At 43.7% G+C, this 17,252-nt stretch overlaps 1 protein-coding gene across 3 annotated transcripts in view; it reads left to right on the top strand.

Annotated features, from left to right (window-relative positions):
• The window catches only part of DTNA (dystrobrevin alpha), a 301,290-nt gene that overhangs the window by 128,507 nt on the left and 155,531 nt on the right, over nucleotides 1–17,252 (top strand). For all 3 annotated transcript variants that reach the window (XM_075532539.1, XM_075532540.1, XM_075532541.1), the window contains exon 3: nucleotides 15,426–15,493. In XM_075532539.1, the coding sequence (XP_075388654.1) occupies nucleotides 15,427–15,493 (67 nt within the window). In that variant the 5' untranslated portion in view covers nucleotide 15,426. The remainder of the gene's footprint in view (nucleotides 1–15,425; nucleotides 15,494–17,252) is intronic.

Here is a 17,252-nt window from a genome sequence, read left to right as displayed (position 1 = left end):
CTATCACAGACCACCCCCCCCATCCTTCTGTGTATCTCTTCTGCATCTGTTGCCACATCTACTTGACTGGCTCTCTTCTAGAAGGACTCTTGTGAGGACATTGGGCTCATCAAGAAATTTCGGGTGATTTCTCCATCTCTAGGTCTTTCATTACATCATTTTTGCCATGTCAAAGTACTGTCTCCCAGGATCCTGAGCATGAGGACATGAACCATATTGCCTGACCTTGAAAGCTGGACACTGAATAAGGAAGAGCAAAGCAGAATTGATCCATTTAACCTGTGTTGTTGACCAAGAATATTGAAAGTATTGTGGAATGACAGAAGGAGGGACAAATCTCTTGGGGGAGACGGTGCAACTAGAACGTTCCTTAGAAACAAAGAGAGGAGACTTCACCTCACATACTTGGAGCATTGTGTCAGGAGGGGCCAGTTCCTGGAAAAGGGCATTCTGCTTGGTAACGAGGGTCAGGGGGAAAAAGAAGACCTTCCTCAAGATGGATTGACACAGTGGCACCAATGGGCACAAACCTAACAGTGGTGAGCCTGGTGCAAGACCAGGCAAGGCATCATTTTCAACTCTGTAAGACTGCTGTGACTTCAGACCCACTCCTAGGCCCCCAACAATTATACAATGCTGTCTATCAAATAAGCTTTGGTTTCTTCTCCTGTAAAATGGGCTAATATATTTGACCTGTGTGGTAATTAAATGTTTTCTTATCTTAGAGCCTACATACACATAGTACCCAGAACACCAAATTCACTGTCATTAAGTCAATTCCAACTCACAGTGCCCTTTAGGACAGAATTGAGCTGCTCCTGTGGTTTCTGAGACTGTAAGTCCTTACGGGAGTAGTAAGCACTTAATAAATGGCAGCTATTATTGTTGTAACCACCAGGAGGTGCCCTGGTGGCCCTGTCCAGTAGGCATTGGCCTGCTAAATGCAAGGTCAGTGGTTCAAATTCACCAGCTGCCCCTCTGGAAAAAGATGAGGTTGTCTGTTCTTGTACATATCTACATCATCGTAAATCTTCTGTAGGATTGGTGTGAGGTGGATTCAACTGGATGGCACTGGATCAGGCATTTTTGTTCCACTCCCAAGGAGAGAATCTCTGGGACCCTCCTGCTTCCTAACCCTGGCATTGACGCCTGTGCCTTAACAAGATGACTCAGAGGGTCTGTGTGATCCATCACTGCTGGAAGAAGCCACATTCCCACCAAGTATTCTTTCCCACTGAAATTCTTGGCAAGCACGAACTTCCAGCCATGGTTCTCTCAAGAAACAGAGATTTCTTCTAGTCGCTCTTTCATTCCAAACCAAGTTTCTTTCAGTGTAAGGAACATAAGGAGGAGCCTTATGATTCGTAGAACAGATCCAGAGACTGTGAGAAAGCCGGGCTGCCTCTGTTTCTTCTCTTCCCATTCAGTTCTCCTGTCAGGCCAGGCAGCCCTCATCGGAAGGGCAGGACCACCGTGTGCAAAGGCCATTGTGTCCACAGGGACTCTGCAGCCATAATTACTGGCAGCTCATGCACCCCGCTTGCTGCTTTTCCATGTGGCCTATTTAATTTTGGCTTGCGTAGTCATTAACCCCATGCACCTGGCTGTGCTTTTATGGGATAGCAGTAATCATATCAGAATCCCAACATGGCTTTTTTTGGGGGGGTTGTTTTATATTATCAGCCTGTGATATTCTGCACAGAGTTTATTTGGTGGTGGACGAGGCAATACTATAATATTAATTTAGTATTAACTGTAGATTAGCCTCTGGCCCAATTTATGGATACGTGTCTTGGCTTGAGTTCTCTAGAGAAGTGAAAATCAATGCATCCTGTAGGTAGATAGATGAGAGAGAGACAGAGATAGAGAGACAGAGAGAGAGAGAGAGAGAGAGAGAGAGAGAGAGAGAGAGAGAGAGAGAGAGAGAAGAAATATCAAGGAAATGGCTCACATTTTTTGTAGAGGTGGTTAAGTCCCAAGTTTGTGGGTCAGATGCCAAACTGAAGGCTTCTTTCACTCAAGAAGCAATAAGGGTGAAGCCAAGATCTGCAGGTCAGCTGTCAGGAGTCTAGCTGCAGAGGCAAATAAATCCACCCTGGGCAAACAAAAAGGCAGGCTACTGATGACTCTACAGAATCAGCAGGCAATATAGCAGGCTCCTGGCTCAAGTCCAAAGACGTGGAAGTGAGAGGCCTGATGTTGGGTTCTCCAAAGAGGCAAAAACCAGTGATGCTAGAAAGTGTTTGTCTCGGAAAGAGATTTATATTGAGAAACGGCTGACTCAGTTGTAGAAATAGGTAAGTCCAGTCCAGTTCAAGACAGACTTTTCCTGACTTGTGGAAGTGGAAGCACAGGAAGCTGGATGAAAGAGGAGAGACGGTGGAGGCAGAGTTAAATGAATCCTATGTGAATCCATTGGATAGTCTGCTGGCAGCTCCTGGGCTCGACAGGCGTTGCAACAGAAGGAGGAGGAACCAGATGCAAGATGGAACTCCAGCAGAAAATTAAGGGCCAAAGATCATTTGACTCTGCTCAGACTCTCTGTTATACAAAAGGCAATATCCCCAAGGAGGTATCATCAGCCTGATCTATAGGTTGGACTCTAGCCCTACCCTTATCTAGAAGTGTCTAGTTCACATCAGCCCTAACTATCCCACAAGCTGATGAGTGAAATGCAGGATACAGCCAAGGGTTGGGGGAGGGGGGGCAGGCGGAAGCAGGCAAGCTTTTCTATATCATCCACTTATATTGGAAGCAAGAGAAACCCCTGAGAAACTTCATTTTCATTGATTACTCATAGCAGATCTCATCATGAGTTGGTTACATTATGTTAGATTTCATAATGGAGAATGACTAGGTTGAACTGCCAGACCACTGAGAATCCTGGTCTGGTCCACTTGACACAAAATCTAATTTGAGTTGTTTTAACTGTTCAATGTAGAGTTGAGGGTCTTCAATGTACACTCCACTACCACCTAATGTATAATAAAAACATCATCAAAAAAGAAAGAAAAAAGAGGGTGTTTTATTTAAATCATTTTATTGGGGGGTTGTACAGCTCTTTTCACAATCTATACATCCATCCATTGTGTTGAGCACATTTGTATATATGTTGCCATCATCATTTTCAAAACATTTTCTTTCTCCTTGAGCCCTTGGTATCAGCTTATTCCCCCTCCCTCCCTCATGAACCCTTGATAATTTATAATAATTTTTTTCATGTCTTACACTGCCCAATGTCTCCCTTCACCCACTTTTCTGTTGTCTGCCCCCTGGGAGGGGGTTATTTGTAGATCATTGTGATCAGTTCCCTCTTTCTCCCCCTACCTTCCCCTTACCCTCCTGGTATCACTACCCTCATTATTGGTCCTGGGGTGTTTATCTGTCCTGGATTCTCTGTGTTTCCAGCTCTTATCTGTACCAGTGTACATGCTCTGGTCTAGCCAGATTTGTAAAGTAGAATTGGGATTATGATAGGGGAGGTAAGCATTAAAGAACTAGAGGAAAGTTGTGTGTTTCATTAGTGCGATACTGCACCCTTACTGACTCATCTCTTCTTTATGACCTCTCTGTAAGAGGATGTCCAAATGTCTACAGGTGGGCTTTGGGTCTCCACCCCACACTCCCCCTCATTCACAATGATATAATTTTTTGTTCTAGGTCTTAGATGCCTGATACCTGATCCCATGAACACCTCACGATCACACAAGCTGTTTACTTCTCCTGTGTTGGCTTTGTTGCTTCTCAGCTCGATGGTCGCTTGCTTACCTTCAAGCTTTTAAGACCCCAGATGCTATATCTGTTGATAACTGGGCACCATCAGCTTTCTCCACCACGTTTGCTTATACACCCAATTTTGTCTTCAAAAGAAAAAGTTTTAAAATATTGATTTTATAAATTCATCATTTCAAATGTTTATCTATTAATGAACTAACTAGCTTCTTCTGCAAAGTAGAATTTGTACACTTTCTTTAAAATATTTGTCCTGGTGATAAATAAACATTCAGAGATATATCGTATATAATCAGGTTGGGAGGAAAGAGATTTTCAAAAGTATACTTTTTCTGTGATCGGGTCTGCGATGTGTAGGTGGCACAAATGGTTTGCGCTGGACTGCTAATGTCAAGGTTGGCATTCTGAACCCACCCAGCAGTACCGTGGAAGTAAAGACCTGGTGATCTACCGGTTAGAGATTATAGCCTGGAAATGCCTGTAGAGCAGTTCCACCCTGACACCAGAGGTCATCAGAAGTCAGACGTGAACTGACTTCAGTGACAACCAGCAGCAGCATGATCGCTTCTTACTCTCACTCTTCTGCCTTGGTTTTGAGTCTGTAAACCCATTGTGATTACAGTAAGGGAACCTGACATCTTCTCAACTGCCTATCTCACCCTTTCCACTGTTGGCCACGCCAGCCTGCTGATCTCAAAAGATCGCTTCTTCCGGTGGCCTCGGAAGCCTACCATCTAGTCCTGACCTACCCAGAGAACATCCAGGGGCCATCATATTTCCTCTTCCTAGCAAACCCAAATCCTATCTCCACACTGCCTTGATCGCTGTTGGGTATTAAGAAAAAAGCAACTAAATGAAATATACTAAGGTGAGCTCTCTGATACTCGCAGGTAAGTTCGCCTTCTTGGAGTCATAAAATAAATGCAGCCTTATTAAATTTTCAGGTGTTTCTCAATGACAAGTAAAAAGTGGAGATTTGTAATTCATTCCACTAAACACAAGCGAAAGAAATAACCACTCCCCGTTCATTCAGTCAGTCATTCAAGAATCCACATTTGTAAAGCCAGCTCAGCACGTTTATGCTTCATTTCCTCTCACTGCCTTCAAGTCCAGGTTGATATGGTGAGATCCAGAAATGCCAGGAGACTAGTCCCACCTACCAAGAGATTTGCAGTCTGTATATGTCATGGCAGTTAGCAGCCCTTGGAGCATGTACCCTGTCACTCCTCCTTGATCTGTCCTTCAAGCTAAGAACTGTCTGTTTTGGTGACATAGCTATATTCCCCACCACATGCAGAGTTCAGAAAGTGAAGCAAGTAGAAACAATTTAAAGAGAGTAAAGAAAGGGCAAGAAGTGTAAACCGGGTAGGAGAACAAAGGGGCAAAATGAAGAGTAAAATGGAGGAAAATGAAGTGGGGGATGCCAAAGACAGAGCTGGCTTGTGGCTCACGGGTGCCTTCCTTTCGTATAAAAAGTGGCAGCTCACCACCTCTGTCCTGCCTCACATATTATTAAGCTGTGTGTGTGCTGATAGCAGCAAGGGGTCACACTGCCCACCCTTGTACCCCCTTCCCACCCCAAACATCAGAAGGACAGCCCTGAGGCTAGGGGGCAGAGAGGCTGGGGGAGGGGGCGGACCTCACTGATGACTGTGTAACTCCCCTGGAGGGGGGTGAACAGCAGAATTGTATGTGAATGGATATAGTGGATGGTGTCAGATAATACAAACATAGATACATAAGGCTTCCTCAGGGGGAGCGGGGGGGAGGGCGGGGATAAAGCGGAGCTGATATCCAGGAGTTCAAGAAGAAAGAATATGTTTGAAACTGATTGTGGTAGCAATTGTACAATTCTGCTGAAGGTGAACTATGGAATGTTATGATATTTGTATGAGATCCCAATAACATGATTATATAATGATAAAGAACATGACTAGGGAAATATTTGGGGGGAAGCATTTGTGGGAAATCTCCCTATATTCTAATTCTATTTGTCTGCAAACTTTTTGAATGTCCTTCCTAGTGGGGCAGTGTCTCACCATCACTGCCCCCAGGAAAAACATTTCCCTTGAATACTATTAGCAGTCCTATTTTAGTCTTTTGTAAGAAGCCCAATGGGCCTGCACTTAAACCCTAAATTAAGGCCCCAGGCGTTGCTTGATCTCTGCACTTTGGTTTCCAGGTCAGTAAGATGACCACAGTACCACCATCTCTTAGTCTTCTCGTAGGGACGTAGCTAGACAATGCCTGCATGGAACTTGGTCCATAGTAAGCTTCTCTTTTTCAACAGAAATGATTTTATATAGTATTGTGGCTGCTTTGATCCTCATCACGATCATATTTCAGTAAACAAAGGTGCTTGGGGGGTGGGCAGCACGAGACCCCGCCAGCGGCTCTGAGGGAGAAAAGGGCGCGCCTGCCTGCTCCTCTCGAGGTTGACAGCCTGGGAAGCGCACAGGTACAGTGGTGCTCTGCCCCACAGCCTCTCAGTGAGCCAAAGTGGACTTCATGCCAGTTACTTTGATTTATTCCAAAAATAATGATATGCATGCCTGCCTCTCCCTTTCCCATCTCTCCAAAATCACTACCCCCTCATTTAAAAATAATGAAAATGATAAAGTTTTCAGTCCCCGCTAACTGTGCCCAATGCTCAAACCTACCCCTTAGTTTTTACTCTTTTCTGAACGCTCCTCATGGAAGTGATACCACCAGAAGTACAGATAACAATGAGCCCATCATCAGTGGTGAGTCTAGTTTTGTGTTGTTTTTCTCAGTACATTGGAATTGAGCAAGTGAAGTTCTACTCCTTTCTACTTCTCTAAGATTTCTACTAAATCTTTCTGAGCTTTCCAATCAGAAGATGGGTTAGAATATTTCAAAGGACAGGAGTCTTCATGACCATGTCTTAAAGTACCTTGGACAACCCAGGTACAAGCTCTGACTGACACCAGAATGGTATGCATCCAGGCACTTTGACCCCCACCATGGGAGGCGCCCATTACTGCATTCTTCCCACCAGCCCTCCTCTCTACGGACCCCCGGTTTTTAGAGACTATTTGTCTGCTTGTTCCCTACCAGGGATCATTGATCTGAAGATGTAACCATGTGACTGACTATATTCATTCACCAATAGTCATCCCCTTCATAAAATACAACCACTCATGATCCTTACCAAATCTGGCTCTCTTATTATTAACCAGCCCAGGCAAAGGTACAGAAGGTCTCCATTCGTGTGTCTGTGAACATGAAGGTTTGGGCAGGGATGAGGCATCATCTCCTTTTCAGATAACTGAGGGATCTAAATCTTAAAGCATCACAGACAGGATGCCATTGCATTGCTTAACCAGCCCAACACAGCCTGCCCTGTTGCAGTCTCCTAATTGGGAAGTTAAATTTAAGTCTGTCATTTGAGCATATTTTAGAATTACAGTCTTTAAAGTTTCCCCCAAATTTCACCTTTATTAATATGTGTGCATAAAAATCTCCATAATCATGAGTTAAGTGGAGTGCAAGTTTTTATTTGTTTTGTTAGACATACAGACAAAAAAAAGAACAGACCTGTTTTATGAACAATAATAATAGCCTTGCACATTGAATCAAGAAAGACACAATGATTAGAAGGCAGTGTTCCTAACGCCTGTTCTTCAGACACTGAGAACTTTAGCTTATCCCAGCAGGACCTTCGGTTGAGGGAAAACCCCGCCAGGACAAAATGAACATAGGCATTATTATTCTGGAGAAACACGTGTTTGCACTCATATGCATTCATGGCACACACTCACGGTGTTAAAGGTGTATCAAGTTGGATAAAATTTGGTTCCTGGACAAGCTTTAGGCCCTAGTGGAGCAGCGCAGGTGGCCACTTCGTGACAGTAGCCTCCCCTTGGTGAGGACCTTTGGGTCCAGCAGAACCTGGGGTGCTCCCGTCCCTCAGAGATGTTCTAGTACTATTTTACACCACAGTATACAGTCCTTCATCCTTTTCAAGGTTTCTCTTCACCCATGCTAATTTACTCTGGCCTCCCTCGGCGATTTTTGAGCCCTTACTGACACTAATGGTTAGTGGGAGGGGTGGGGGATTGAGCAGGAGTTCTAGCCTCTTATCAAGTCGAGCCAAGCAAACAAGCTACCTTTAAAGGTCTCACACACCTCTTCCCCAGAATAATGGGTCTTTTGTGACTTAAAAATCATTGAGAATTAAAAAATGCTCAGAATATATGTAAATATATATACATATATCTATATACTCACATGCACATATGCTTTTTAATAAGTTTTTATTTGTCCAGGGTGCCTCACTCTAGGAAAACAAATGGATGTATGTATAGGCGTTGGAGTATATTTACATTTGCCTCAAAGCATAAATCACCCTAGTTCCCCCTCAGCTTAAGCCACCTTTTCAATGTGTCTTCTAAGATTCAGAAATGATTACAGAGCAGCCTGAGGATCCCAGCCTACTGTGCCAAGTGAGTTCATGGTCTAATTCAATTGGCCTCATATTTCTAGCTCACCCCTCACTGTTTATCAGGAGCATCTAGGATGCTTTCACCAAATACAAGTACTCAGCCCCCAGCCCCCAATGCAGTAAATCCCGGGTGTTTACATGTTTGAAAAAGTAGCCGGGCTGACAGGCAGGGACTACAGTGGGGTGAACACGGAGAGACCAATGATCTGGCCAGTGCTTACACTAAAATAGTGAGCTCTTAACTCTAAGAAAGAAAAAGGGCCCGAGTTCCAAGAGCAGGGGTTTCCATTCAAAGTAAAAGACAAAGTCAGACCCCCATTACTGCCATTTATTTTAATAACAGCATTGTCCCACTGCCAGCGACTCCTCTAGAAAAAGGACTAGCAAGGAAGACCAAAGGCCATTTGACATTGCCTCAGGAAAGAGTTCTGAACACTTTTTAAAAAAATTCTCATATTGCCAAAGATTAGGATTAGAATGCCCATCTGCAAAAGTCGTATCAGAGGCCTTCCTCCATAACAGAGATGCAGCAGGCATTCAGATGTCACCGGTAAATCACTTAGAAGAGGCAAGATGTTTCACCTGGCCTTCCTCACAGTTGCTCTTGTCAGGATCGCAGCCCTTGGGGAGTGGGGGCGGGGGCGTGCTGAGCCCATCATCCTCACGTCAGTGCCTCTGGAACAGAGTGGGGGATCCTAAAACATGGAACCTTCTTATCACACAGAACACAAAACTGGCAGGACTCAGTGTGTGCCTAAGTGGAAAAAGCAGAGGAGGACATTTCCTCGACACGTGGCTGGTGTCGGTGTGAAGCAGTGTGCGTGTTTGTATGTCTACTTGTGCATGGGTTTACGTAAGTGTGGGCACTGGAAATTATTTCACTGCCATGATTACTCCCAGTATAATAATATGTTAAACGGGAAGAGTCCACCACCAAGTGGAGAAGTCATTTCTCAGTGAAGTTGAGAGCCTTGCTGTTCTGTTTATCAGTCACCAAGCCATTAAGTTTTTCTCAGCTGCCAGTTTGGAAACGTTTTATATTGGACAGCAGCTGCAATGAGATTACTAGTGAATGGAATCCATACTAATCTGAGAGTTTTTTAAAAGAGAGAAAGAAAAATTTAAAAAGGATTCAATTTCCTGCCCTCTAGAACATTCTTTGTGTTTTTCGCACCGGCACTTTACCTGTCTGAGTCTCAAATTCTTCATCTCTCACTGGGAATAGTAATGTCTTTCCCATTTTCTCACCAGGTTATCTGGGGGAAAAATTATAATCTTCACCATCGTATACAAATGTATGCTGTCATTGGTTTAAGCTTCTGCCTCTGAAACTCCTTTGACTTCGTGCCTAGAACTATGTACTTATTATGGGTGGTATCTTTTTTTTAACAATTTATTGGGGCTCATACAATTCTTATCACAGTTCATACATATACATACATCAATTGTATAAAGCACATCTGTACAGTCTTTGCCCTAATCATTTTTTTCTCCTCTTTTCTTTTTTTACATTTTATTAGGGACTCATACAACTCTATCATAATCCATACATATACATACATCAATTGTATAAAGCACATCCATACATTCCCTGCCCCAATCATTCTCAAAGCATTTGCTCTCCACTTAAGCCCCTTGCATCAGGTCCTCTTTTTTTTCCCCCTCCCTCCTCTTTCCCCCCTCCCTCATGTGCCCTTGGTAATTTATACATCGTTATTTGTCATATCTTGCCCTATCCGGAGTCTTCCTTCCCCCCCTTCTCTGCTGTCCCTCTCCCAGGGAAGAGGTCACATGTGGATCCTTGTAATCAGTTCCCCTTTCCAACCCACTCACCCTCCACTCTCCCAGCATCGTCCCTCACACTATGGGTGGTATCTTATCAGAGATGGGGAGTAAAGGAAGTGATTTGGCAAGATGGCATTTCAGCGTGAGCATATTCTCGTGAGGCCAAAACACCCTGACATTGCTTCTAACGCTCCGTGGGCCAGGTTGGGATGAGTTCTTTCTTACTGGGCCCCAGATGGCGTTCCTCTGTCCCCACGGGCAGGCTAAAAGTCGGAGCTCTCCCTGTCCAGCTTGGCAGTCCGCTTTCAATGGCTGTGCTGGCAGAAGGGTGACTGGGTGACCTCACCTCCTACAAACTCATTCTTGCCAATGAAGCAGCAGATGGTTCCCCAACGTGTGTGAAATGCTTTGGGACAGCAAACCCTGCCCATCTCCAACTCCTACCAAATCTCACAAGCCAATCCTTCCGCACAAGGCATCTCTTCTCTCTCCTGGATCACACAAGTATCCAGCTAATTGGAATCCTCTCTTAAAGCATGTGTTCTCACCCTCATTCCTGCCTACGCACGCTCTCGTCTATCAACGTGCTGAAGTGCTCTTGCCAAAGCTTATTTCCAGATATGTCGATCCCATTTAAACCCTTGGAAGGCATCCAGTCTTCCTTAGGAAATCCTTATATTGTCTCTCCATCACAAGTGAGGCCTTCTAAGCCTTATGCCCGTGCAACATTGTAGCATCTCCACTGATACTTGTACCGGACAATACAGAGTGACTTCCAGGTTTCCAAATGCCCATTCCCCTCTGAATGTTTTCTTATGGTGAATCTTTGTAACTACAAGATCCTCTCTCACCCTTTTCTCTCTGGAAGACTGGTAGCTCCTTCAGATTGTCTCAGAATTTATATGTAGCCTGGCAGTGATGGTTCCCTGGTAGAACTGTCACCTACCATGTGGGAAGCCAAGTTCAATTCCTTGTTGCTTCAGTTATCCATACAGCCACCACCGTCTGGTAGCAGAGGCTCACGCGTAGCTGTGATGGCTGATCACAGAGCTCTTTGGTTGTCAACAGAGCTCGTCAGCTAAGACAAACTCGGAAGAAAGGCCTGGCGATGCACTTCAGAAAACCCTATGGGTCGCAGTCATCCAGGCTGCAATGGGTCACGAGGATGGCGCAGGACCGAGCTACGTTCACTTTCATCGTTCATCTCGCGACGACTGAAGAGCAGCTGGCAGCATCGCCACAGCCCTCCATGCTTTTGTTGTCGTGCGCATTCTACCAAATGATCTCGATGTGTTAGAATGAGTCGTTTCCCTTTCTAGGCTGTGAGCTTCCAAAGGACAAAGATCGTGTATGTCTTCTTAATCTCTGAGTCTCCAGAAAGTAGCAGAATGTCTGATAAATTATAGCGGCTCTTGCATATTTCTTCCATAGACGAAAGGGCTGGATTCTCGGAGTGAACACCATGTGCGCCTTGTGTTGCCTATGGGATCAAGATCTAAGAATAGAGGGACCTGATGGGGCTCGGCAGCCTTCCAATAAATTCTCAGGTTGTAAACGATGATCCATGTGCCATCACTTGTGTTCGAATCAGAGATGTGTTCTTTCCCCAGCATCTCCTCCAGGTGACTCGGGCAGATGATGTTACTCGGACACCCATGATAAGCGGAGCTTCTTAGCAATTTCAGTTATTTCAGGAGCAAATTGCTTTCCGTGAAAGCACTCCCTTGCTCCCTTACTGAACATTCTGCTCCTCTCTCTCCAAGGCAAACCAAATGCAGCCCAGAGTTACGTAGCTGAGACCCCACTGGCCAGAGTGGAACTGTGAACTACAGAGCCCGCAGAGACAGCCCCTCCTGATGTGATCAATAGCTCATTTGTCTGGGAGTCTCTCTTCTGAGTCAGGAGCGTGTCTGCTCCACCTTTTTACAGTTTTAATTTTTGTAAACTGTATAGTGTCAGATCAACTTGATGGATGTGATATTTGGTTTATAATATGTCCATGATCAAGGATGAATAAATAAGTACTCTTATTTTTTTCTAACAGTGTTTCTTCCATGGAAGTTCCTGGGGTGGCATTGTTGATAGGACTTTCTCTTTAAATTTATAATTATATTTTGTGCTTTCTGTTATTTCATATTCTTGTGGTCTTCTTTGTCTTCTTCCTCTTCTCCTCCTCCTCATAACGTACACATTTTACTTAGAAAGGAGAGTAATATCATTGATATTTCTTTTCTGAATGAGTAGACCAACAGTGGACCTCAGTGTAGTGGGCATCTTCTATTTCAGCAGATCTCATTGGATTTTGACAGAACCATAAATGAACCAAAAGGGAAAATATGCTAGAGTTGCTTCTGCTATTCTGACTCATAACAAGCCCACAGGACAGATCAGAAGCAGACTGCCGCATCGTTCTCCCACAGATAGCTGGCAAGTTTGAACCATCCGCCTTTCCGTTAGCCGCCACACACTTAGCCACCGCGTCACCCGGAGAACCGTAAAGAAGAGTAGCAGGCTCCCTCCGCTCCCAGGGCTCTCGACATGGCTAAAACAGTTGTGCAGTGGTTTTGCCCATTTCAAATGATTCATCTCTAAGTCAGATACAATTTGAATCTTGCTTTTCTATATTGTCAGTGTTTAAAAAATAGAATTAGAAATCCATTTCATGAAAAGTAACCTTAGTAGTTCATTCTTACCTCTCAGTTTCGGTTTCAGTTCGTGCTTCAGTAAATGCTACCTGGATCGATCTCTGGGTTTTGTGTAGCAACACCCAGTATTTCTGTGAAGAAAATACTTGAGGCCGCTGTCCTCAGGAACCTTAAGGAAAGTCACATAAAGAGATGACTAGGGAAAAAGGTGTCACAAACAGTCTCAAGTGAATTGTTCAGGCAGGAGGTGTCACCTCCCTGCCATTATTAATCACGGCTCTCCAGCCTGCCGTCGTTTGTGATTTACTTTTCATGGTTCTTTCCCTCTCTTTCCAACATGTGGACAGATGCACACATACATCAGATTCTTCCCCCTAGCTCTCTAGGGCTGCAAGTCTTCTGTACTGCTCATCTCTTGAAATAAAAAATGGGAAGCTGTGTCCAGACGATTGTGTGAATATCAGGTGCTTATCTACCACTTGTCCTGAAGAAAGGTTGCTGGGGATTATATGAGTCAAGAAGACAGCATTTCTGCCCATTCCTATGTCAACCATAGCTGGATAGTTAAAATCTTATTTTTTTTTAAAAGATCAGAGTGTTCAAGTCTCGGTCCCACTGTGTATTATAGTGCAAGACATTGTCGGTCCTGTGCCATCCTCACAGCCAATGCTTTGTTTGAGTCTCTTGTTACAACCAGTGCATAAATCCATCTCCTTGAAGGTCTTCCTCCGTTTCAGTGACATTCTACATCATGTCCACCTCCAAGGTCATGTCCCTCTTGAACATGCCCAAAGTAAAGAAAACAGAATCTCAACTTGATCCCTTCTAAGGAATGTTTTGATTGTACTTCCTCTAAGACAGTTTTATTCATTTTTCTGGAGGTTTGTGTTATATTTGATTTTATTCACCGATGCTACAATAAATCGGGCTTTCAGAATCTACCTTCATCACTGCCCAGCTTCCGTCCAGCGTACACCTGAGACAATCGATTGAAGAGTCCATAGCTTAGGCCGGGTGCACTTTATTCCACAAACTGGCACATTTGCTTGTCAGCATTTAAAAGAGATATTTACAGCAGATTTACCCAGTGAACTTTGTCCTTTGAGTTCTTGATAACTGCTTCCATGGACGTAGATTTTGGACCCAACTAAAATGAAATCCTTGACAAATTCAACATTCTATCCATATGAGTATGTAGCTATGGGTATATGATTATGTCTGTGTATTTGGGAATGACTTTGGATTTTAAAAAGTTTAATCATATATGATAAAAATTAAATTATCCTCTAATATAAATCTTCATATGTACTCAAAAGTACCCTACAGGACCAAATGGCATTTCTATTCACATTCTCATTCTTTTTAACCTCGAGATAATTTTTTTTCATTTCTTCCTCTATTTTAGCTGTTGGCATTTTAATAGAAATTTTAAGCCAGTTGCACTGCAGAGAATAGCATGTGTAGGTAGAAAGCTGTGGAGCTAGCTACCTCTCCTAAAATGATTAGGTATAGAAAAGCATCTGCAGCTTCCCAAAAATTACCTGTTTCTAAATTGAGGGCTCAGCTTCACACAAGCCAAATGGCAACAGGATGCGGTGGACTGAGTACTAATCCTGGAGTCAGAGAAAACACACCCTTTACACACCAATTGCAGCTGATGTGTCACCCAGCGCAAGGTGCCCCCGTGTGTGTTCTGAGTGGGGCTATGCTTGATTGCATTTTTCACGGATGAGTTTTTGGAAGTAGATCACCAGGCCTTTCTTCTGAGGCATGCACTGCCAAACATTTCCATTTCACAACAGCCTAGTTGCCTTAATAATTTATACCGCCTGTGGACTTTCCTGCATCGTGGAAACCAAACCAAACAAACAAAAACCTTTGCTGTCGAGTCAATTCCATCTCCCTGTGATCCCCTACATGTCAGAGAACTGTGCTTTCACAGGGTGTTTGATGGCTACAAGGAGCCCCAGGGGTGTTGTGGTCAGAAGCCTACAGGGGGTTGCTGTGAGTTGGAATTGCCCGACTGGCAGAGAGAAAGAGAATCATATGCAGGAGGCCCTGGTGGCCTAGTGGTTCAGCCAGAGTTGGGTTGCTAAATACATGGTCAGCAGTTTGAAATCACCAGCCACTCCACTGGAGAAAGACAAGGCTTTCTACTCCCTAGAGAGTCCCACTGTCTGGAACCACGGCGCAGGCAGCCTACTCTGTCATATATGGATCAGGTCATATCGAGCATCTCAATATACTCGATGGCAGTGAGCAAATGTATGGAAGCTGATCCTCAGCTTCTCTTCTGAAGCACCTCTGGATAGATTTGAAGAGCCAACGTTTCCATTAGCAATTTGCAACAAACTATTCTCCTCACCGAAGGCTCTTCTCCTCTCTTTGGCGCTCACCCTGTGAGTCTCTGGGTCCCATCATCTGTTGAATGGGATCTCTATTGTCCTCTCTATATGAAGAATGGATAGTCCTGAAATTTAAAGAGAAACTTTACATTTGAAATGCATTACTTCACAGAGAGAAGATGGTTGGAATTGGTTATAACACAACATCATTTGCTACTTTAGTTAGTTTTGTTACGTTATAAAATAATTTATACCTCCTCCAATATTATATTTGAAAAAACATGTACAGCTCATTAGGTGAGCTTAAGTAAAGTTATATTTGTTTCATACACTTGCCGTTATACATAGCTTCTCTGTATTTTGGCATAAATATCGCAAGTGTGTTTACATATAAATGGATGTTTGCTTATTAGAATAAAGATAATTACCTATTGTCATCATTTTGTCTCATAGAATGATTGAAGATAGTGGGAAAAGAGGAAATACCATGGCAGAAAGAAGACAGCTGTTTGCAGAGATGAGTAAGTATGGAACTTTCCAGGAACATCGTACGGTTTCCGGTGCCCACCAAAGGAAAGACTGGAAATAGCCACGTCATCCTTAAGGCTTCCGTGCCTTGCCTTCCTTTAAAAGCTTAATTTCGCTGAATAAACTATCCATTTAGACTTTTCTTCCCCTTCATATGAAGTAAGAATTAAATTAGCCAGTGATTCACCAGAATTCATGACTGGGCTAAAATGTTTATATGAAAGAGAAATGTTGCTGGAGATACGCACACACCTTATTACTATTCAGCTCTGGTATAAGTACAGTTCAGGAACCTGGAGTATATCCTCATCCCCCATAGACTACAGTATTAGACACGTAGAGAAACTGTGATGCCCATCACTGAACATCTGACCGGCAAAGTAGTGTCACGTGCTCCCTCTGCGAAGATGGGGCAAGCATGATTTCGAGGTCAAAGTACCAGCTGATTTTCAGACTTCACCAATAGGGCATGAAGGCTCCCTGGGAGTGCAGAGGGATTACCTGTTCAGCTGACAAACTGGAGGATGGTTTGGACTCACCAGCCCCGCCCTGGGAGAAAGACATAGCAATCTGTTCGCCTCCATCCTGCCAGGTTGCTAAGAGTCAGAATTGACTCCACAGCAACGGGGTATTTGAGGCTTTCTTGTTTGGGGTGTTTTTGAGGTGACGGCTGGAATTGGTTCTACAAGCCAGCTTCTAAATACAAAACTAAAGATGGAAACAGCTTGAAGGTGGCCTACGATCCAAGTGGAAACCAAAGCAGCCAATATTTAGAGACTCCAGCAGAGAACCCACTCTAAAGAGCTGCCTCCTCTTCATGTAGTTAGTTGGCAATGTCTTGTGCAAAGGCTAGTTTTCTTTTATTAAAAAAAATTTTTTTAAGTCGAAGAAGAAGAGCTTAACATTGAGGTTGGTACAAATCTCAGATAAAATGTTGTAAAGAAATAAAAAGTAAGATTCTCTTTTCTGTTTCTCTCTCCATCCCTGCATTAACAATGAGGATGAGCAAGAAGAGTGAGTTGTAAGCCTCCCCTCCCCAGCCCCTGAGGAGGCTGTAGACACAGTTAGGTTTCTGCCAAAAATTGGAACTGATGGGCAAGAATGAGGGGAAGAGGAGATAAAGAAAAGTCTCAGATAATCCCATTTGTATTTCCCTTTATTATCTCCCAGTGATCTGGAAGCACATAGTGTTAGAACTAACAAAAGAGAAAGAAAAGTAAAATTATTGTGTGGAATTTCAATCACGCTCCTGACTTTTTCTCTCAGAGAATTTTCTACTCTGAGCGACAGTGTGAAAATACCTGGGAGAGTTTCAGTTGCGGCTTTCTAATTCCCGAGGACCTAGTTGCTTCTGTAGCTCACTCTTGGCAAGGCCAGTTCCCTAGAATTGTGAACCTGGTGACTTCCTGGCCACCAGAAGAAGTGTCACAATACCACAGATGTCTTCCCACACGATAAAGTTTTAGACGGAAAAGGCAACAGGCAAAAACATCATGGGTCAACGTCTCATCAGACACACACACATGCACACCATTATTAACATCGAACATGAAAGAAAAAGGTATTCAGATCTTGAGGGGAGCTCTTCAAGTGTATCCTTCTCACATCAAAACCGTATCAGGACCCTCGAGGAATTATAAAAGTGTGCTTATTTAATAATTCTGTAAATTCCAGTCTGAGTTGAAGTCCACATCCCAGTTGCTGTGTACTTGGTGCAGTGTGGAGCAGAGAGAATACATCTAGGGACAATGC

Source organism: Tenrec ecaudatus, chromosome 15 (assembly GCF_050624435.1).
Source record: "Tenrec ecaudatus isolate mTenEca1 chromosome 15, mTenEca1.hap1, whole genome shotgun sequence".
Taxonomy (NCBI): domain Eukaryota; kingdom Metazoa; phylum Chordata; class Mammalia; order Afrosoricida; family Tenrecidae; genus Tenrec; species Tenrec ecaudatus.
This window is presented reverse-complemented; position numbering and strand designations above follow the sequence as displayed.